This window comes from Silene latifolia, chromosome 8, assembly GCF_048544455.1.
Source record: "Silene latifolia isolate original U9 population chromosome 8, ASM4854445v1, whole genome shotgun sequence".
Classification (NCBI taxonomy): Eukaryota; Viridiplantae; Streptophyta; class Magnoliopsida; order Caryophyllales; family Caryophyllaceae; genus Silene; species Silene latifolia.
The window spans coordinates 68,854,256-68,877,973 of NC_133533.1; the positions used below are offsets into that span (position 1 = coordinate 68,854,256).

Genomic DNA, 23,718 nt, shown 5'->3' on the forward strand with positions numbered 1-23,718 from the left:
GGGTATATGAGTCTGTAAGTGAGAAAGTTTTTATACCTTCGGGTGAGTCTGTATCATGTGGGAGGTTGTATAGGGATGTGTCTATGATAGTTGGGCAAGTTGATCTACCTGTAGACTTGCTAGAGTTTCCTTTTGATGGTTTTGAGATGATAGTCGGGATGGATTGGTTGGGAAAGTATAAAGCTAAGATAGATTGTCATCAAAAGAAAGTGTCTTTGAGAGGTCCTAAGGGCGTTAGTGTGTCTTATCGTGGGTTTGTGGTCAAACCCAAAGTTAAGTTGATTGCAGCTGTGACCTTGAAGTCCTATCTGAGGAAGGGATGCCCTTTGATCTTGTGCCATGTAAAAGATGACCGGATAGAGAGTCCGACGGTTAATCAGATACCAGTGGTGGGTGAGGTTGCAGATGTCTTTCCAGAGGAGATTCTGGGGTTGCCATTGAAGAGGGAGATAGATTTCACGGTTGAGTTGAAATGGGGGACGGGGACAATCTCTAAGGCACCGTACCGGATGGGTCCTAAAGAGATGGAGGAGCTCAGGAAGCAGTTAGATGATCTGATGGAGAAGGGATACATTAGACCTAGTGTATCACCGTGGGGAGCACCAGTTCTTTTTGTGAAGAAGAAAGATGGGAGCTTGAGGTTGTGCACAGACTACATGGAGCTGAACCGAGTGATGGTGAAGAACAAGTATCCTTTGCCAAGGATAGATGACCTGTTTGATCAGTTGAGTGGTGCATCAGTCTTTTCCAAGATTGATTTGAGGTCGGGGTACCATCAGGTGAAGATAAGAGAGGTGGACATACCAAATACAGCTTTCACGTCAAGGTATGGCTACTATGAGTATGTGGTGATGCCGTTTGGGTTATCTAATGCACCGGCTGTGTTTATGGATTTGATGAACAAAATCTTCAGACAGTTTTTGGACAAGTTCGTGGTGGTGTTTATCGATGACATCTTAGTCTACTCCAAGACTAAGGAGGAGCATGAGGTGCATTTGAGGATTGTGTTGCAGACCTTGAGGGAGCATGAGTTATATGCTAAGCTATCCAAGTGTGAGTTCTGGATAGAGAAAGTTGCTTTTCTGGGCATGTGATCTCTAAGGATGGGGTAGCTGTGGATCCGGCAAAGATTGAGGCAGTGACAAAGTGGGAAGCACCAAAGAATGTTGCTGAGATCAGGAGTTTCTTGGGTTTAGCTGGATACTACAGACGGTTCGTGAAAGATTTCTCCAAGATTGCTAGACCTATGATAGCTTTGATGAGGAAAGAGAACAGGTTCCATTGGGATGAGAGTTGTGAGACGGCGTTCCAAACATTAAAGGAGCGTTTGACCACAGCTCATATCTTAGCATTACCTGAAGGGATCGAGAACTTTGAGGTTTATACAGATGCCTCAAAGAATGGGTTGGGATGTGTGTTGATGCAGAACGGTAAGGTGATTGCCTATGCTTCTAGGCAATTGAAGCCTTATGAGGAGAACTATCCTACACATGATCTAGAGTTGGGTGCAGTGGTGTTTGCTCTTAAGATTTGGAGACATTACCTTTATGGGGCGACCTTTAAGGTATTTTGTGATCACAAGAGTCTCAAGTACATATTCACTCAAAAGGAGTTGAACATGAGACAGAGGAGGTGGATGGAGCTGATTGACGATTATGACATGGATATTATCTACCATGAAGGGAAAGCCAATGTTGTTGCAGATGCTTTGAGTAGGAAGAGTGTACATTCTTTGTGTACAGCTTTATCTTTGATGAGGTTGAGAGATGAGGTGGGGAGGTTTGGGATACATATGATGCAAAAAGGGGATGCCAAGGGAGACTTGATAGTGCAGCCTGATCTTTATGACGATATTCGAGGTAAACAGGCGTTGGATCCTAAGATAGTTGAGTGGAGAGCTGGAGTAGAGAAAGGGACAGTGTCTCGGTTCTCTATTCATACAGATGGTAGTTTGAGGTTTGATGGTAGGTGGTGTGTCCCTACTGATGAGGAGCTGAAAAAGACAATCATGACATAGGCACATTGTACACCGTATTCAAAAGTACATCCGGTGGTGACAAGTCTGTACAAGGATTTAAAGAAAACGTTCGGTGGCCTGGGATGAAGAAAGAAACAATTTGAGTTTGTGGCCCGTTGTTTGACATGCCGAGAGTTAAAGGGGAACAGCGACGACCACAAGGTAAGATTCAGTCTTTAGAGGTACCTGAGTGGATGTGGGAATCCATTTCTATGGATTTTATCGTGGGTTTGCCAAAGAGTCAACAGGGTAACAATATGATATGGGTAATAGTGGATCGACTGACCAAGTCAGCTCACTTTGTGCCAATGAAAGATATATGGACTAAGGCACAATTAGCTATGGCTTATCGGAAGAATGTGCTAAAGCTACATGGAGTCCCTAAGGACATAGTATCTGACAGAGATGCGAGATTTATCTCAAGGTTTTGCAAAGAGTTGCAGGAATCTTTGGGAACAACTTTGAAGATGAGTACGGCATTTCATCCTGCGACAGACGGTCAGACTGAGAGAACGATAAAGACTCTTGAGGATATGTTGCGAGCTTGTGTGATGGACTTTGGTGGTAGCTGAGAACAGAGGTTGGATTTGATAGAGTTTTCTTACAACAACAGCTATCACACTAGTATTGGTATGGCACCGTTCGAGGCCTTATATGGGAGGAGATGTAGGAGTCCGATTTGTTAGGACGACAGTGCTGAGGCAGTGGTTCTAGGACCAGAGATGGTACACGAGATGGTTGAGCAGATTAAGATGATCAGGGAAAGGATGAGAGCGGCTCAGGATAGGCAAAAGAGTTATGTAGATCTACATCGCCGGGATATAGAGTTTCAGGTTGGGGATAAGGTCCTTCCGAAAGTGTCTCCTATGCATGGGGTTATGAGATTTGGGAAGAAAGGCAAGCTGAGTCAGAAGTTCATAGGGCCTTATGAGATCTTAGAGCGGGTTGGAGAGGTTGCATATCGTTTGGCTTTGCCAGCTGCGTTAGAGAGGGTGCATAATATATTTCATGTATCTCAGCTGCGGAAGTATGTGAGTGATCTGTCACATGTGTTAGAGGCAGAGAGCTTAGAGCTAGATGAGTCTTTGTCATACCTTGAGGTGCCTAAGCAGATTCTTGACCGAAAGGTTATGAAGACTAGGAGTGGTGAGACAGTTTTGCTTAAGATCCTTTGGTCTAACCACGAGTCTGAGGAAGCTACATGGGAGGCAGAGGAGGCCATGAGAGAGCGTTACCCTTTCCTTTTTTATCAGGTATGTATGGTTACGGGGACGTAACCTTGTTTCTTTTAGGGCGGTAGGAGATGATCGCGAAGAGTTTTTAAGAGCTTTTATACCTTTTTATCTTGTGTCGGTATGTTTGTTGTGGTTGAGTCGGGTTGAGTTTGGGTTAGTAACATGTTTTATGTTGAATTTTGTTTTGGTTGTTGAGTCGGGAGGGTAGTAGTGTGTGTCTTTGTTTTGTTGTGGTTTGAACTTCGGGGACGAAGTTCTTTTTAAGGAGGGAAGACTGTAATACTACGGTTTTATGAGCCTCTGGGTACTCTATCGAGTGGGCCTTACTCTGTCGAGTAAGGGTGTTTTACGATTTAAAACAGTTTCTGACCTGTTGGGTACTCGATCGAGTATGTCAGCTACTCGATCGAGTAGCCGATTTACGGGGGGATGATTTGTCAGATTTTGTTAATAATGCGATTTAATATATAAACACTTCCGTCACTTTCTTAATACACTTTTACAAACCTAATTACTTTCAAAAGAGAAAACAATCTACGTTCTTCGCATCAATCGCATTATTGGCAAATCCCGGAGCTTGGAAGGTCGGAATTCACCTTTCTTTATACCTTTGTGATCCTTGCGTCGAGGGTAAGATCTACGTACTGTTTTTATGGTATTTCGTTAAAGTTAGTTAAACCCTAATTTGGGGATTTGGGGGTTTTGTCGTGTTTCTTAATTGGTAGTAATTGTATGATTGTATGTTAGGAGGAGGATTCGTAGAAGAGGCCTTTTGATAATGTTTGTTGAGATCGCCCCGACCGTGTTTCTTTCCAGGTAGGGTTTCCCCACTCAGTATTAGTCCCATTATGTGTGGTGGTGATTTGTGATTGTTGTTTGTTATCATACGAGTATTGTGACGGTTGTTGGTGTTGATTGTTGTTTAGTAGTTGTGATTGTTTGTATCTGTCTGTGTTCTTCGGGGCGCGTCCCTGGCTGAGTGGAGTCACTTGCGGGAGTGGCTTCATGCTCATTATTCGCCTTCTGTGGAACCCGCCTCAGAAGGGATGTGCACATTAAGGAATTTGGGTTTATCGCTCAACGGAGATGAGCGGGGATTAGGTGGGAATGGCTGCGGTCCCCCACTGGCGGCGTGGAGTGACCTGTTGTGATGGGCACTCTGGCAGGGCTACACACTTTAGTGTGTAGTCAGTATTGTGGAGTTGGGAATGGAGTTCGGAGTATATTTGTGATGATTGAGCTGTGTTGTTTGTTGTGTTGTTGGATTATATAAATTGTGTGATTAGTACTGACCCCGTTTATTGTTTTAAAAACTGTGGTGATCCATTCGGGGATGGTGATCAGTTGTTGAGCAGGTATGAGTCGAGTTACATGGGATAGCTAAGATGTGCCACTTTCAGATGATAGAGTCTTCCGCTGTAGCCTGAGTAGTTTATGAAACATTTCATTTAGTTGAGTAGACAGTTGGTTTTGAGAACATGTAACCGTATTTTGGTATTTGGTTTTGGATTGTATCTTATTCACTAAACTTATACTATTTAAATGTTGTTTCGTTATTGTCTTATGATTATCATTGCCTCGGGGAACCGAGATGGTAACATCTTTATACCTGGGTGGTCCTGGTAAGGCACTTGGAGTATGGGGTGTTACAGAGTAGTCCTTACTCGACGGAGTATTTCACAGTACTCGGCCGTGTACTTCTTTGGCGGATGGTTTGTTTATTTTGAGTCGTAGGCTATGTGCTTACGATTTCTTGGTTATATCAGCTCAAAATATCGCCAAAGAGGTCAGCTGCATACATCCAAGCTACTGAGATGACTGTGGATGAGATTGCTCGTATGATTGAGCAGCAAGATGCGCTCATGGAGGCACTCAAGAACGTGGGTAAAGGAGGTGAGAAACCAGTGGATGCATCCCAGCTAAGCACCACCATTTCTCGCTTCCACCCCTCTACTTATGAGGGAACCGGTGAGCCAAAGCTGCTTGATAATTGGCACCGCAAGATGGAGAGTCTACTAGAGGTCGTGAAGTGTCCGGCAGAGATGATGTAATACTCCGCATTTTTTTAGTCAATAATAATTAATAATTTATATTTATAAGATGTGAATAAATTATAATTGTTGTCGTAAAAAGAAAAGAAAAACAAAATAAACAAATAAGACGGATGGGTGTTGGACCATATAAGACCATGGTAGAATTGGAACGTGTAGCACACGGCTTGGACCGTGTATAGGGGGAGGTGTTATGTGGTTTGTTTGTTATCTACGTACTAAGATATTTTCATTAGTTTAATATTAAAAGCAACTTCCTAGAATCTTCCACCTTCACCTACCAACTTATATAAATACATACCCTATGCCTCACCATCATAATTATTCCACTTTAAAAACTCAATACATATAATTGTGAGGAAGAGATTTTGTGACACAATCCTAAGACGGATTTTTCATCTCGCGCAAATTAATTGTGGTAAGTTGTTTTATCGCCTCACATCAATTATTTACGTTTGACCTTGACCCGTACCTTGACCGTGGCCGTTGACTACACCGTGATCGTGGAGGGGAGACGTTAACCAACGGGTTTGACCACCGTCGGGGCAACCGTGTTGTGGGGGCGTGTTTGTGACGATTGTTGCGGGATTATTTTGGGTAGTTTACGTCTTAAATTCCTTAATAAGATTAGGTAATTATTATACATAATTTAATTGTTTGTTTAGGTGGTGAATTTGTGGAAGAAGCTTTTTGATTATTTGATTGATTGAAAAGAATTGCTAAAGGGTTAACTACTCAGCTATGTTATTTAGTAATTGGTGATGGTTAAGAGATGGATTTGTTATAATTGTTGTCTTGAGCATATCATCATAATTGTTATGTTGAGAATATTAATATAATTGTTGTCTTGCGTATCTTATAATTATATTATTATCATTGTTGGTTGGTATTGTGAAAGAGGATTGACAATGCTTTGAGATTATTTGGTCGGTCAGGCACGGAGATGTGGAAGAGACGTGGTCCTGTACGGTTTTGGTCGGCCATGCACGACGGTGTTCGGAGGTTGCCGTGGACCTGAGCAGTACACCATGTGGTGTCAGTCGTGTTGTGGTTTGGTTGTGACGTGTGACGTGGTAAACGGTTGAGCCGTGTGTGTAATGGTCTTGATTTGAGTTCTTAATTATATCTTATTACACGTTATCGCATTATTATTGTTGTTTAGTTATCCTACTCAACCTCGTGGTTGACTGTGTATTCGTGAACACCTGTGATGAACCAAATATTGGGGATCAGATTGATTTTTAGGTTAGCTGGTGAGAAGTGCTGGATGCTTAAAGCGGGAGCTTGGGACGAGATTATCACTTGAGTCTAGAGATCGCCTTAAATTTATTCAGACACTATTTATTTTAATTCCGCTGCAGTTGTTTTAAACGTACTTTGTAATATTTAGTTATCTTGTTGGAATTTTGAGATAAAACCTTTTTGAGGCACTTTAATTTATATCGTCTTAAAGTACTTGGTAATTGTTTGTCTTTATACTTACTACCTTAGGCAACTGAGATGGTAACACCTTTATTTACTTGAGAATATCTTGCTAAGGCGTTTAAATTAATAGGGGTGTTACAAAGTGGTATCAGAGCGAACGTTCCTAAGGCCTAGACAAATGAATTTAATGAACTTTGGATGAGTCTAATAAAATGAACCCGGGGTAGAAACAGTTTAGGAGCCCTTTTCTTGGTTAGAGAGACGTCCTTGATCTGGCCTTTTTCAGTTTTGAGCCGGTCACCTCGAGGAAGGTTAAGGAGAGAGAAGGGTAGTTAGCGTGGATGTTTTACCTTAAGGATCTAATTGTGTCCTGAAGTTCCGAAATGTACTAATTTTATTTGCAGGATGAGAACAAAAAGGTAAGAAATTTTGAGACGGATGAAGGGTGATGGGCATGTGGCCTATGTTACGGCAGTACCATGTATTGAAATTATTTTTGAGCTTATTTTAATTCATAGCATGATTACGCATAAAATTTTTTTCTTGACATATCATAAATGACATAAGATGGAGAAATATAAATCATGAATTGTTGCATCTTTATATGAATTGGTTGTATATGCGTGAATTACATGTTTAGTAAAATTTCATGTCTAGAGATATGCGGTATGTGTTGCCCTGAACCTGTAAGCATAGAATTATGAAATTGCATGAATTAAAGACTAAACATGTATCAAGAATAATTAATTTGGGGAAAAAGGAAGAGGAAGGCCGTGAGAGGCCGTGGGTGTCGTGTGTCACGGTGGTTGGTCGGGCAAGACCAGCTTGACCAATCACACATTCTTTTGTATGCAGGAATTTTATCTTATACCTTATGCCAAAAACTTCTTTAGAATAGAAACTTATGTTTCTTCTTTATTCATATTAGAACCCAAAAATGGCACCAAAGAGAGCTATATCCACAACTATGTCACAGGAGGAGATTGATAGGCTTATTGCAACGAATGATGCTTTAACTGCTGCTTTGAAATCAAAGACTGCGATGATGGATTCTGCTAAGATGAGTGCTGCCATTGCTCGTCATAATTCGATGAAGTACGATGGACTTGGTGAACCGTCATTTTTGGGAGATTGGTGTAGGGAGTTTGACAACCTCTTTGAACTGTTAAATTGCCCTGAGGAGATGCAGGTGGATCAGGCTGCTTACTATTTGAAAGGAAAGGCTGGGTTGTGGTGGAATCGTAGTAAAGCAGTGATAAGGGAAGCTTGGAGGGAGAGTAATGAACCTTTTATCTCATGGAAGGGCTTTAAGGATACCTTGAGGGGCACGTTTGTACCAGAGCATGTTAGGAGTAGAATGAGGGCAGAGTTTGATGCATGTAAGATGACGGAGGAGATGACAATAGAAGACTATCATAACAGATTCATGGAGTTAGCTGAGTATGTGTCGGACTTGAATTATGGGGATGAGGTGTTGGCTTTGAGGTTTGAGAGGTGTTTAACTACGTGTATCAAAAAGAGGCTTGCAGCTAAGAGCCAAGTACAGTAAAGGAAGTATATCAAAGAGCGGGACATGCTGAGAGAATTGCTGACATGGTGAAGGAGGAAAAGAAAGACAAGGGAGAAAAGAGGACGGTTGAGACTACTAGTAAAGGAGCTGGAGGAAACAAGAAGGAAAATTACAATCAGTACCGTTCGCATTCTGCCGGTGGTGCCGTGAGTGGTGGCGGTTTCGGCCACGGAGGAGTGACAAGTGGAGCGAGTGGTCCGAACAAGACACAGTGTTATGGATGTGGTAGATTTGGTTATAAAATTGTTGAGTGTAGGACTAATGCAAGGAGGAACAATATGAATGGAGGATTTGGTGGTGGAAATTCTAATGGATTCAAGACACCAGCACCTAGCTATGGGACCAATCGTTTTAATGGATCATGGAATAACCAGAGGAGCTATAACAATAGCAGCAATTTTCAGAATCGCTTCAACAACAATTAACGCAATGAAAATGGAGGGAACCAGAATGTCATCGTGAAGCAGAGGACGTTGTCGGCAGCTACAGTGCAGGGCGGCGCGAAGAACAGTGGGAAGTTGTTCATGATCGGAAAAGAGGCTTCTGAGGGAGATGCACATGTGGTTTCGGGTACATTTCTAACAAACTCTAAACTATCTTATGTTTTATTTGATTCGGGAGCGACCCATTCATTTATATCAAGTGACCATGTTAAGGTGTTGGGATTAGTTGACCCAGTAATAATAAAAGATGAAGTAACAATACCTTCTGGGGAGGCGATATTTTGTACCAATGTATATAAAAATATAAATATTCTTATCGGCGAGGTTTTATTTTCTATGGACTTAATAGAATTTCCATTGGGTGGTTTTGAGATTATTTTGGGAATAGATTGGTTGTGTAAAAATAGAGCCTTTATAGATTGTCATCAAAAGAAAGTATCTTTGAAGGGACCAAAGGGAGTAAGAGTGTCTTATAGGGGATTTGTGGCGAGACCAAAAGTGAGATCTATATCAACAGTTACCCTGAATTCGTGTTTGAGGAAGGGGGGAGAGTTGATTTTATGTCACGTGAGGGACATGCGTGAGGCAGGGAAGGGTGCAGCCGAGATTCCTGTGGTGAGTGAGTTTCAGGATGTGTTTCCAGAGGAGATTCCAGGGTTACCACCAGAAAGAGATGTGGATTTTAATATTAAGTTGAAACCTGGGACGAGACCTATTTCTAAAGCACCTTACAAAATGGGGTCAAAGGAGTTGGAGGAGTTGCTAGAAAAGGGTTATGTGAGGCCAAGTGTGTCACCTTGGGGTGCACCAGTTTTATTTGTTAAGAAGAAGGATGGGAGTATGAGATTGTATATAGATTACAGGGAATTGAATAATGTGACGGTTAAGTATAGGTACCCTTTGCCTCGAATTGATGATTTATTTGATCAGTTGAGTGGACCTGGAGTTTTCTCTAAGATCGACTTAAGGTCGGGTTACCATCAGTTGAGAGTCAAGGAGGAAGATATTTCTAAGACTGCCTTTAGGACGAGGTATGGACATTATGAGTTTGTAGTCATGCCTTTTGGCAGATGTGAGGAGTTTTCTAGGGTTGGCTGGCTACTACAAGAGGTTTGTGAAAGATTTCTCTAAGATAGCCAAGCCTTTGACTGCTTTAATGAGAAAGGAGAACATGTTTAGATGGGATGAGAGTTGTGAGACAGCTTTTCTAACCTAAAAGGAGCGCATGACCACAACACCTATCTTAGCTTTACCTGAAGGGAGTGAGAATTTTGAGGTGTATACTGATGCTTCAAAGAATGGATTGGGGTGTGTGCTAATGCAAAGAGGGAAAGTGATAGCTTGTGCTTCAAGACAGTTGAAACCATATGAAGAGAATTATCCGACGCACAATCTGGAACTAGGGGTGGTCGTGTTTGCTCTTAAATTATAAAGGCACTATTTTTATGGAGCTACTTTCAAGGTATTTTCTGATCACAAGAGTCTCAAATATATCTATACTCACAAAGAGCTTATCATAAGGAAGAGGAGATGGATAGAGTTGATTAGGGATTATGATATGGAGATAGTTTACCATGAGGGGAAGGCTAATGTGGTAGTAGATGCTTTAAGTAGAAAGTCAGTTCATGCTTTGTGTTCAGCTATGTCACGTGTGAAGTTGCAAGATGAGTTAGAGAAAATGGGAATTTGTGTGATAAGAAAAGGGGATTCAGTTGGGCATTTGACTATTGAGCCGGAGTTATATGCTGAGATTAGAGAGAAGCAGAAAGGAGACCAGAAAGTGGAGAAGTGGCGCAAGGCTGTGGTGAAGAGCGTGTCGTCCCGGTTTGCCATGGGGGTAAATGGTGGTTTGAGGTTCGATAGGAGATGTTGTGTACCTGTTGATGAGGAATTGAAAAGAAATATTTTGACTGAAGCACATTCTGCACCATATTTTGTGCATCCTGAAGGGGATAAGTTATATAAAGATTTGAAGAAAACGTTCTGGTGGCCTGGGATGAAGAAGGAGGTGGCTGAGTTTGTTTCGAGCTATCTAGTTTGTTAAAGGCTGAAAGGTGAGCATAAGAGATGGCAAGGTACAATCTTTAGAAGTGCCTGAGTGGGAGTGGGAGAGCATTTCTATGGATTTTATTGTTGGTTTGCCTCGTACTCAAAAGGGCAATAATATGATTTGGGTGATAGTAGATCGTCTGACTAAGACAGCGCACTTTATTCCCATGATTGATACTTGGAGTAAGGCTGAGTTGGCTAAAGCTTATGTGAAAAATATTGTGAAGTTACATGGGATTCCAAAAGATATAGTTTCTAATCGTGACTCGAGGTTTATTTCTAAGTTCTGGCAAGAGTTACAAGAGTGTATGGGTACCACTTTGAAGATGAGCACTGCATTTCATCCAACTACAGACGGACAGACTAAGAGGACTATTTAGACTTTAGAGGATATGTTGATAGCTTGTGTCTTGGAGTTTGGAGGTTCATGGGAAGAGAGGTTAGACTTGATAGAGTTTTATTATAATAATAGTTATCATGCTAGCATTGGTATGGAACCTTTTGAAGCTTTGTATGGGAGGAAGTGTAGGGGTCCAGTTTGTTGGGACGATGTCACTGTTGCCGTGACACTGGGGCCGAAGATGATCCAGCAGATGGTTGAGCAGGTATATGTAATTAGACAGAAAATAAGAGCCGCACAAGACCGACGGAAGAGTTATACAGATTTGAAGAGAAGTGAGATTGAGTTTGCTGTGGGAGACAAAGTATTGTTGAAAGTGTCACCAATGAAGGGAGTGATGCGGTTTGGCAAGAGAGGAAAGCTGAGTCAGAAGTACATTGGACCTTATGAGATTTTAGATAGAGTTGGTGAGGTGGCATATCGTCTTGCACTACCACCAGCATTGGCAAGAGTTCATAATGTTTTTCATGTTTCACAATTGAGGAAATATGTGAGTGATCCTACTCATGTGTTAGTAGCTGAGACAGTTGAGATGGATGAGAATTTATCTTATGTAGAGGTGGCTAAGGTGATTTTGGAAAGAAAGGTGAGGAAGACTAGAAATAGTGAGATTGCTTTAGTGAAAGTTTTATGGTCTAACCATAATGTAGAGAAAGCTACTTGGGAAGTTGAAGCTGAGATAAAAGAGAAGTATCCTCGTTTGTTTGCTTAAGGTATGTTGGTTACGAGGACGTAGCCTTTTCTTTTATGGGGGTAGAATATGACACCGCGTTTGATTTTGGTCATATATGATAGTAATTTAACTAAGTGTGTGTCGGTTACCATTTAATTGCTTAGTTTGGGAAGTGTGGTGTGGTGAAATTCGGGACGAAGTTCATTTTAAGGAGGGAAGACTGTAATACTCCGCATTTTTTTAGTCAATAATAATTAATAATTTATATTTTTAAAATGTGAATAAATTATAGTTGTTGTCGTAAAAAGAAAAAAAATAAACAAATAAGACGGCTGGGTGTTGGACCGTGTAAGACCACGGTTGGGTTAACCCGTGTAGCACACGGCTTGGACCATGTATAGGGGGGAGGTGGTATGTGGTTTGGTTGTTATCTACGTACTAAGATATTTTCATTAGTTTAATATTAAAAGCAACTTCCTAGAATCTTCCACCTTCACCTACAAAATTATACAATTACATACCATATGCCTCACCATCATAATTATTCCACTTCCAAAACTCAATACATATAATTGTGAAGAAGAGCTTTTGTGAGACAATCCTAAGACGGATTTTTCATCTCGCGCAAATTAATTGTGGTAAGTTGTTTTATCGCCTCACATCAATTATTTACGTTTGACCTTGACCCGTACCTTGACCGTGGCCGTTGACCACACCGTAATCGTGGAGGGGAGACGTTGATCGACGAGTTTGATCGTCGGGTAAACCATGTTGTGGGGGCGTGTTTGTGACGATTGTTGCAGGATTATTTTGGGTAGTTTACGTCTTAAATTCATTAAAAAGATTAGTTAATAATTATACATAATTTAATTATTTGTTTAGGTGGTGAATTTGTGGAAGAGGCTTTTTGATTATTTGATTGATTGAGAAGAATTGCTAAAGGTAGGTTAACTACTCAACTATGTTATTTGGTAATTGGTGATGGTTAAGAGATGGATTTGTTATAATTTTTGTCTTGAGCATATCGTCATAATTTTTGTGTTGAGCATATTGATATAATTGTTATCTTGCGTATCTCATAATCATATTATTATCATTGTTGGTTGATTCTCTATTATTGGTTGGTATTGTGAAAGAGGATTGGCAATGCTTTGAGATTATTTGGTCGATCAGGCATGGGGATGTGGAAAAGCCGTGGTCCTGTATGGTTTTGGTCGGCCAGGCACGACGGTGTTCGGAGGTTGCCGTGGACTTGAGCAGTACACCGTGTGGTGTCAGTTGTGTTGTGGTTTGATTGTGACGTGTGATGATACGTGCATTTTATATAGTCTTTTTAGCCTATTTTATGCACGTATTTCTATGCTTTTATCGTGGTTTTATGCTACGAAATGCCCCGAATATGCTACTTTGGTTTGTTTTGTCTTATTTGCAGGAATGGACCATAAAGTAGCGAAATCAAGCCATTTACCGTCCGTTTAGCATGCATTTGGAGGAAGAGATAATTTGGAGCGGAAATTATAGATGTCTTGGGATGCGTGAAGCTGTTTCGGGAGCTAAAAGGACAAGTCAAAGTCAATCTAACGTGAATTGTAAGCTGCTGAAGTCAAGATCCACTCGATCTAGTGCTTTTCTAGTCGATCGAGTAGTTTTAGGATGAATAAACAGTCGATCGAGCACTTATTATGGTCGATCGACCAGTTCAATAATAGCATTTACTCGATCGAGCTCTATTCTTGGTCGATCGACCAGTTTTTGGCCGAGTTTGCTCGATCGAGTGGTTTTATTCCACTCGATCGAGTGGATTTGTCTACGGGCTAGCCTTTTTAGGTTTAATTCCGTCAATTAGGTTAATGATTCCTATTTTCTTATAAATAGGAAGTTAGTATGTCATTGTAAACTCTCTTCTCTTCCCCCTCTGGGGCTTCTCCTCTCTAATTATTCTTAACACTTTGTTACTGTTACTTTGCTACTGTTACCTTCTTCCGGATCTAATTCAGTATTTCTTTCTTCCCTTTTCTCTCTTTAATTTAATGTTTATTGTTCCTTCTTCTTCTTTATTTCTTGTTCTTACTTATTCCATGTCTAGCTAATTCCCCTTAGTATGTTAGGATTAGGGAAGCCGTGGTAGCGACATGATAGGACCAACTTGATTAGATTAGTCTTGCGATAAGAATTGTATTAGGCAATATAATTGTTATTAGGTTGAATGTATGCATGCAGGAGACCATTTATCTAGTTAACCCTGACCTGGATCGAAAGATTGGAAGGGAAGGCTTGCTTAATTACAATAGGTGATACCTAATTAGGGCGAAAGCTAAGTTAGGAGACCCTAGGGCGGTTTAAGGACCGAAAGGTGACGACCATAGCTCTTCTTATTAATAGTTTAATTGACTCAGTTAACCCGATAGTGTAGCTGCCACGGTAGACCGACTCCTAGCATATTCCCTCCTCTTATTGTTGATTTCTTGCATTCATTTCTCTCTTGCCCTAGTCTCTTAGTTTAGTCAAAACATTTCAAACCCCGAATCGTGACATTAGACAGATAGAATAGACAAGTAGATAGTACACCGCCTCCCTGTGGAGATCGACCCTACTTACCGCTGACTTCTGTTAGTAGTAGCTAGGTATTTTATTTTTGTTACATAACGACCGTATCAAATTTTGGCGCCGTTGCCGGGGAGGCATCTATTTATTTATTTGTTTCATTTTATCTGTTTTTAGCCTCAGGGGATTTTTCCCTTGTGGCCGTTCTAATCTTTTTCCTTGAGTGCTCTTTTGATAGGCCTTACAGGTACTACCTAGACAGTTCTAGGTGAAAGATCGTCAAAGGGAAGGCTTGAGTACCTTTGACCCGTCACCTATGTCCCATTATATGGCACAGCAGGTGATTTACTGCGGGAGATGTGGTGCTGCTGGGCATAATGCAGTTTTTTGTTTGGCAGAGAATGACGAAGTTTACGTGTTCAAGCAGCGCAGTCGAGCTAGTCAAGCAGCCGTAGTTGTGCCGCCACATCCACCCTATCCATGGCCACCGCAACAAGATCTTCCTGATATACAGAAGAAGAAATTGCAGAGCTGAAATCTTTAATGGAGACATTCGTATCTCAAATGCAAGATTATGATCGAGTGAGGCAAGAGAGTGATAGACGTATGGACGCTCAAATCATTGAGCTGGAGTCACAAATAGCTCAGCTAGCAGCTGAGTCGGATAATTGGCAACCAGAAGAGGTATACCTTGCTTAGAGCGGTTTTTTCCCTGAGGAAACCGTGTTGCCCAATGCTGAGGATGACTTTTATGACTCGGACGACGAGTTTCTATCACATTTCACTGCCTTACACGAGGATTTCAGCCCTGTACAGGAGGAATCACTCGATCGAGTGACTAATATTAGTCGATCGAGTGATTTTCCAGGAGAAAGTGCTCGATCGAGTGAAATTTCTACTCGATCGAGTGAAACGCAGGAGGAAAGTGGTCGATCGAGTATTAATTCTACTCGATCGAGTAGTCTGGCCATTGGGAGCATTGATGCGTTACTTGAGGTCGTTTTAGACGACAATTTTGATGATAATAATGGATACGGTGAGTCTTCCCTATTCAAAGCCGAGCTGGATGCGCTTGAGGCTGAGATTTAGGGGATGAAATCCATCGAGGAGGTTGATGAAGAAGCAGCTGAGTCGGTAATTACTCCTAGCACGGAAGAGGTAATAAATTCTTTTATCTATGATTCCGTCATTGAGAGCGACCAACCTGAGGTAGTAAACGATAATTTTATTATTGTTGGTTTTAATAGTATTTTGCCTCATTTGATTCGTACTTCTTCCTTTAAAGCTATACCTCCTCATATGTGGACGCGTAATTTAACAATTTTTCACCATCCTTATCGTCACAACATTGTTAATCTGAAATGGAGCCCTAGATTATCATTAATTGCTCCCGAGTTCCTATATTTTGTGGATAAATTTAGGAGCTCGCATAGGAAATTTGTTAGACTTAAATGTTTACATATCTTCATTTCCTATTTCCCTATTATTCCACTTTGGTGCTACTTATGCTTTTTTTGTAGCACATGCGCAGATGTATGATCTAATGCTGCGCGCTTTGAGCTGTTTTGATTATGATTAATTAGAGAAGCTTGAAGAAAAGAAGGTCGAGCTGGGACCTGACTGAAGCTAGCGCTACCCGGGAGGCAACCCGACGATTTTATTTTGCATTTTTATTTTATTTCAGTTGTAATAAATGGTTTTTATACCATAAACTATCTCAGTATGCTTGTTTAGTAGTTTGCGGGCTGTTTTTAATTGCATTTTGCAGGAATACATTGAGAATTACTCGATCGAGTAGTTTTTATACTCGATCGAGTACTTTAGCTGATGGATTCACTCGATCGAGTGATTAATTTACTCGATCGACCACCTGCAGATAGAGAACTACTCGATCGATCGCTTTTCTCTTGATCGCAGCGTTTTGGATGCCCATTTTACTCGATCAGCCACTGTACGACTGCTATCGAGTGTTATTGACTTGGATTAGCTTCCTGAGACGGTTTTCCGGGCCCTTAGCAACCTCCCATGTTCATGGTCGGTTTGGGGAGGTTCCTTTAGTCGCGCTATCTTGTGAGTTTTTCCGTATTTACTCTCTTCCTCTTTTAGTTTGCATTTCCTTTCCATGTTTTGGTACAATGAGGGCATTGTACGGTTTGGTTTGGGGAGGTTATGCATCCATATTTGTGTCTGCATTTTGTTGTTTATTGCATTTCTGTTTCACGTTTAATTTTCAGTTTGCATTGTTGTTTATTCTTATTAAAAATCTCAAAAAAATTGAAAAATTGTCAAAAATTCAAAAATTTCACGTTTATTGTTGCATATAGGTTGAGTCGGAACGGTGGATTTCAGTGATGAAATTGCACTGCAATTGTCTTTTTGCTTAAGCCTTGCATTAAACTATTATCTTTTTAGCTTTGTCTTTTGCATATCTACGAGTTAATGTTAAATTTAGCTGCACGAATAGACTTGACCTGAGATTTTGGCAACCTACTTATAATTTCTAAGATTTAGAGCCGTATAAACTGGTGTCATTTGTGACCAGTTTCATGTAGGATTGTGAGTAGTTACTCCTTGCATAACATGTATCATCAATTTGCACATATATGAAATTCAATTGCTTTTTGCCGTCATACATTCGGGTTAGTGGTTGGTGTCACATGCAGGGAGGTGCTTACAATTCCCTTTCTTTCATTTTTACCCATTTAACTCCACATTAGCCAAATTTGCCTGTTGACCCTTAACTACATCCAAATTTAGCCTGCCTTGTCAAGCTAGTTTAGATTGTTCTGCGGTATACTGTCTATTGTATCAAATTTTGGCGCGTATTCTGTTGATTCGGAGTTGGTATTATATGAAGAAAAGGAGGTTGATGAAAAAAAACGTGAAAAAGAAAAGATTTGGAAAATGAAAAAAAAAAAACAGAAAAAAAAAGAGAAAAAAAACGTGAAGAAAGAAACCGAAAGGAATGAGAAAAAATAGAAAAATGAAAAAAAAAAAAAAAAAGGATTTCGAAAAAAAAAAGATGTTTGATGAGACGGTTTCTACTCCTATGCTTTATTTACATTTATTGAGGAGTAAGTTCAGTTTGGTTTGGTGAGATTTTATGCCAATTGAAGGGCATATGTGCTTAATTCATAATTGAGTTGGAAATGGATATGTTTCATATGGTTTTGTTTAGGTACTAGCTTGGCCGCCTATACCTCCACATTCCCATAAATGTTTTGCCTTTTCTTACTCATTGCCTCACTTTACCATATTTTTGTAAGCCCTCGGCTGTGACAGGACCTTGTTTGGTTGGAATGTATGTATGGTAGCTAGAATTGTTTATCATATTAGGTGCATGCATGTTTATGTGGGTCGTAGTTTAGGTGAGCGACTATACTTCTTTTTCTCTCTTACATTCATATGCTTACCCTTTGCTTCATGAGAGAAGAGTGACCCGTGAGAGTCCATTGTTAAAGGTCTTGCAAGGTCGACGGTTCAGCTTTATTTATAAACATCCTATAACTCGTTTGCATTTGACTGTCTTGCTATAAGTGCTAGTTTGCTTGCATTAAATTGGCTTAAGTGGGCATTTGTAGCTAGCTCTGAGTTATCTTTTGCCGTTCCATTAGTTGCATTTTAGTTTACTCGGGGACGAGTAAAGGTTTGGTTTGGGGAGATTTGATACGTGCATTTCATATAGTCTTTTTAGCCTATTTTATGCACGTATTTCTATGCTTTTATCGTGGTTTTATGCTACGAAATGCCCCGAATATGCTACTTTGGTTTGTTTTGTCTTATTTGCAGGAATGGACCATAAAGTAGAGAAATCAAGCCATTTACCGTCCGTTTAGCATGCATTTGGAGGAAGAGATAATTTGGAGCGGGAATTATAGCTGTCTTGGGATGCGTGAAGCTGTTTCGGGAGCTAAAAGGGCACGTCAAAGTCAATCTAACGTGAATTGTAAGCTGCTGAAGTCAAGATCCACTCGATCTAGTGCTTTTCTAGTCGATCGAGTAGTTTTAGGATGAATAAACAGTCGATCGAGCACTTATTATGGTCGATCGACCAGTTCAATAATAGCATTTACTCGATCGAGCTCTATTCTTCGTCGATCGAGCAGTTTTTGGCCGAGTTTGCTCGATCGAGTGGTTTTATTCCACTCGATCGAGTGGATTTGTCTACGGGCTGGGCTTTTTAGGTTTAATTCCGTCAATTAGGTTAATGATTCCTATTTTCTTATAAATAGGAAGTTAGTATGTCATTGTAAACTCTCTTCTCTTCCCCCTCTGGGGCTTCTCCTCTCTAATTATTCTTAACACTTTGTTACTGTTACTTTGCTACTGTTACTTTCTTCCGGATCTAATTCAGTATTTCTTTCTTCCATTTTCTCTCTTTAATTTAATGTTTATTGTTCCTTCTTCTTCTTTATTTCTTGTTCTTACTTATTCCATGTCTAGCTAATTCCCCTTAGTATGTTAGGATTAGGAAAGCCGTGGTAGCGACATGATAGGACCAACTTGATTAGATTAGTCTTGCGATAAGAATTGTATTAGGCAATATAATTGTTATTAGGTTGAATGTATGCATGCAGGAGACCATTTATCTAGTTAACCCCGACTTGGATCGAAAGATTGGAAGGGAAGGCTTGCTTAATTACAATAGGTGATACCTAATTAGGGCGAAAGCTAAGTTAGGAGACCCTAGGGCGGTTTAAGGACCGAAAGGTGACGACCATAGCTCTTCTTATTAATAGTTTAATTGACTCAGTTGACCCGATAGTGTAGCTGCCACGGTAGACCGACTCCTAGCATATTCCCTCCTCTTATTGTTGATTTCTTGCATTTATTTCTCTCTTTCCCTAGTCTCTTAGTTTAGTCAAAACATTTCAAACCCCCAATCGTGACATTAGACAGATAGAATAGACAAGTAGATAGTACACCGCCTCCCTGTAGAGATCGACCCTACTTACCGCTGACTTCTGTTAGTAGTAGCTAGGTATTTTATTTTTGGTACATAACGACCGTATCATGTGACGTGTCACACGGTTGAGCCGTGTGTGTGACGGTCTTGGTTTGAGTTCTTAATTTATCATATTGCAGGTTATCGCATTATTATTGTTGTTTAATTATCCTACTCAACCTCGTGGTTGACTGTGTATTTGTGAACACCTGCAATGAACCAAATATTGGGGAGCAGATTGATTTCATGTTAGCTGGTGAGAAGTGCTACATGCTTAAAGGGAGAGCTTGGGATGAGATTATCACTTGAGTCTAGAGATCGCCTTAAATTTATTCAGACACTATTTATTTTATTTCCGCTGCAGTTGTTTTAAACGTACTTAGTAATATTTAGTTATCTCGTTGGAATTTTGTAATAAAACCTTTTTGAGGCACTTTAATTTATATCGTCTTAAAGTACTTGGTAATTGTTTATCCTTATACTTACTATCACAGGCAACTGAGATGGTAACACCTTTATTTAGTTGAGAATGTCTTGCTAAAGACTCTTAAATAAATGGGGGTGTTACAGATGATGGTAGAACAGGTTGCATTCTACCTAAGGAATGAGGCTGGGTCTGGTGGCAAAACGTGAGGGATAATGCTAGGGCATACTATAAGGATCAGGGATGATGCTATACCATGGGCAAGCTTCAAGAGCGCTATGAGGGAACATTTTGTGACGGAGCACATCCGTCACAAGCTGAGAGCTGAGTTCGATTCTTTCACCATGGCTGATAATATGACCGTCACAGAGTACTATCACCGGTTTCTAGAGCTGTCACGGTAAGCAAAGGATATGCGGATGGGCCAACGGGGTTTAACTCTTCGCTTTGGAAAGGGGTTGGCACCAACGATCGTGGATAGATTACCAGTTGGGGTAATCACAGATCTAAAAGGGGTATATGCACGAGCTGGGCACGCTGAGAGGTTAGTGGACTTAGCCAAGGAGGCTTAGGAAAGGAATGCTGAGAAGAGGAAGGCGGAGAGTGAGAGTGGCAACCAGCCGGGCCACAAGAGTGGCAATCACAGTTAGGCTATGGTCTTTTCTGAAGGATCTGGGTATGCAGGGGGATCTCGGGCTTGGGGAAAAGGAGGCGGTAGGAGTACTAGTGATAACTCCAACCTTACCTGCTTCAACTGTGGCGTAGTGGGTTATAAGAGGCATGAGTGTACCAGTGCTAGAGGAGGAGGAGGCTTTCCGAAGACTTATAAAGAGAACTTTTCTCAAGCTCCAAGCTAAAGCTTTGCTAGCAACAAGCCATCTGGGTCGTGCGGTAATCACGGAGAGCAGAACAACAACAATGGCGGCTACAACCGTAATAATGGAGGTTCCTATCAGCGTCCGAACAACAGTGTGATGTAGAACTCGACAGCCAAGCCGACTACTTCGACTACCACGGTCCAGGGTGGAGGTCAGAAAAGTAGTGGGAAGCTCTTTATGATGGGCAAGCAAGAAGCAGAGAATGACGCTCACGTTCTTACCGGTAACTTTCTTGTCTATAATACACCATCTTTTGTCCCATTTGATTTGGGAGCAACCCACTCTTTTGTGTCTAGGAGTCATGCTTTAGCTATGGGTTTAGGAGAATATGAGCTGGTAATAGATATTTTGTTTATACCTTCAGGGGGAGTCACTGTCATGTTCTAAGTTATATAGAGATGTATCCATGTTGCTGGGCGAGGTAGACTTACCGGTCAACTTGTTAGAGTTTCCTATGGATGGGTTTGAGGTCATCGTTGGGATGGACTAGTTGGGTAAGTATGATGCTAAGATAGATTGCAGATAAAATAGGGTATCATTAAAAGGGCCTAAAGGAGTCAAGGTATCATATAGGGGGTTCTTGGTGAGACCTAAGCTTAAGTTTATAGCGGTAATGACTCTAAATTCATGTTTGAGGAAGAGATGTCCTTTGATTCTTTGTCAAATGAGAGATATGCGTGTGAAGGAGCCGTCGGCATCCGACATACCGGTGGTTGGAGAGTTTAGTGACGTTTTTCCAGATGAGCTACCGGGGTTACCACCTAAGATAGATATCGACTTTAATGTTGAGCTCACACCGGGGACGGGACCTATATCTAAAGCACTGTACCGTATGGGGCCTAAAGAGTTAGAAGAGTTAAAGAAGCAGTTGAATGACCTGTTAGACAAAGGGTATATTCGGCTTAGTGTGTCACCGTGGGGAGCACCAGTGTTGTTTGTGAAAACGAAAGACAAAAGTATGAGGCTATGCATCGACTATAGGGAGCTGAATCATGTCACGGTGAAGAACAGGTATCCTTTGCCAATGATTGATGATCTTTTTTACCAGCTAAGTGGCGCAGGAGTGTTTTCTAAGATCGATTTGAGATCGAGTTATCATCAGTTGAGGATAGCAGAGGAGGATATTCTTAAGACGGCTTTTCGGTCACGATATGGTCACTATGATACGCAGTGATGCCTTTTGGGTTGACGAATGCACCAGCAGTTTTCATGTATCTGATGAGCCAGATTTTCAGCCCGTTCTTAGATTGGTTTGTCGTCGTCTTTATTGATGACATCTTAGTCTACTCTAAGACTAAGGAGGAGCACCAGGAGCATCTGAGGTTAGTTCTGCAGACTGCGAGATAATCAATTATATGCCAAGCTATCTAAGTGCGAGTTTTGGTTGGAAAAAGTGGCCTTTCTGGGTCATGTGATATCTAAGGAGGGTGTGTCGGTGGATCCTAGCAAGATTGCGAAAGTGACTAAATGGGACACACCGATGAATGTTGCTGAGATTCGGAGTTTCTTGGGCTTAGCTAGCTACTACATGAGGTTCGTGAAAGACTTTTCTAAGGTCACAAGCGTAATACCCCTCCTTTAAGAGACCCGTTGACCGACGTTGACTGACCTTAGACACCTATCTTGACCTTAGAAAACCTTACAAGTGATGACTTGTGACGATGTGAGTCTTTGTGTGTTTGTTACTCGATCTAGCCGAGGCTACTCGATCGAGTAGTTAGGGAGCTCGATCGAGTAGAGGTCACTCGATCAAGTAAGTTGGTTACTCGATCGAGTAACGGGTTTAAAGCGGGGAATTATAAATCGTAAATCGTGAAACCCCAAATCATTTCTCTAACTTCTTCCTAAACCTAAATGTCGTCACCTCTCTTATCCTTCACCATGGTTCACCTTCTTGATGCCTATGTGAGTGAGTACACCGTAGGGATGGGATGCTTGAGTCGGGTAGCGGTCTTGACACCGGATTGCTTTGTATAGGTATGTTGTCATCATCATCATCGTCATCTTTGTTTTCAGTCCTAGTTGTGGTAGTAGTAATAGGTGGTTGTGATGGATGTTATAGGTGGTTTTGCTAGTTGATTGTTATCTTGTGATCGGATGCGGAATCGCTGCGGTTTGCTAAAGGTAGGTTCGCCTACTCAGTACTATTGATTGTCTAGAGGGTCTGTTGATGTTGTTTGGTTGGTTTATTGTTAATATTGTTGATTGGTTGTGATAGTGATTAACCTTGTGTTGGATTAATAGTTGGTGATTGTTGTTTGTACAGCTGGTTATGGTTGTTTGTCTGTGGTTCTCGAGGTGCGTCCTCGACTGAGTGGAGTCACTTGCGGGAGTGGTTTCACGCCCTTGATTCGCCTTCTGTGGAATCCGCCACAGAAGGGATGTGCACATTAAGGAACATTGGTTTATCGCTCGGATAGATGAGCGGGACTTAGGTGGGAATGGCTGCGGTCCCCCACTGGCAGGACTGGACCTTCGGGCAGTCAGAGATTTAGTTGGAGGAGGAGGTGGTGTGTGTGTGTGTAATGTTGTAATTATATTGTGTCTGCTTTTTTATTTGTTACCTCAGTTGCTGATCTTACGTGGTTGTTGTGTTGTCTCTTTGTTTTGTGTCTGCCGTGATCCACTATGGTGAGCAGTCACTCTTAGCAGATTGATGTTTGGATCATAGCCGGGTGCTTGGAGGGACGGGTCTATCACGAGTCATGACAGAGATAGTATCACACAGTTGATAGCAGTTTTGAGTTGTATCTTTTATATCGTCTGTTGGCTTAAATCACTTATAATATAATGTAATCGTTCTTTTATCGACCTTTTGGTTATTACTGTCCTCGGGCAACCGAGATGGTAACTCCCTTATCTGCTAGGGAAGGTCTTGATAAGGCTCCTTGGTAGATGGGGGTGTTACATCAAGACCTATGACAGCTTTGATGCGGAAAGAAACCAGATTTCGCTGGGATGAGAGTTGTGAAACGGCGTTCCAAACCTTAAAGGAGCGTTTGACCACAACTCCTATCTTAGCTCTACCTGAGGGAAATGAGAACTTTGAAGTATACACCGATGT

The 23,718-nt window shown here is 41.2% G+C and overlaps 1 protein-coding gene across 1 annotated transcript; it reads left to right on the forward strand.

Annotated features, from left to right (window-relative positions):
- Positions 1-7,665: 7,665 nt before the first annotated feature.
- Positions 7,666-8,277, forward strand: LOC141595317 (uncharacterized). The gene has a single exon (XM_074415281.1). It carries the CDS (start codon positions 7,666-7,668, stop codon positions 8,275-8,277), a length of 612 nt encoding a protein of 203 aa, XP_074271382.1.
- Positions 8,278-23,718: the final 15,441 nt, after the last annotated feature.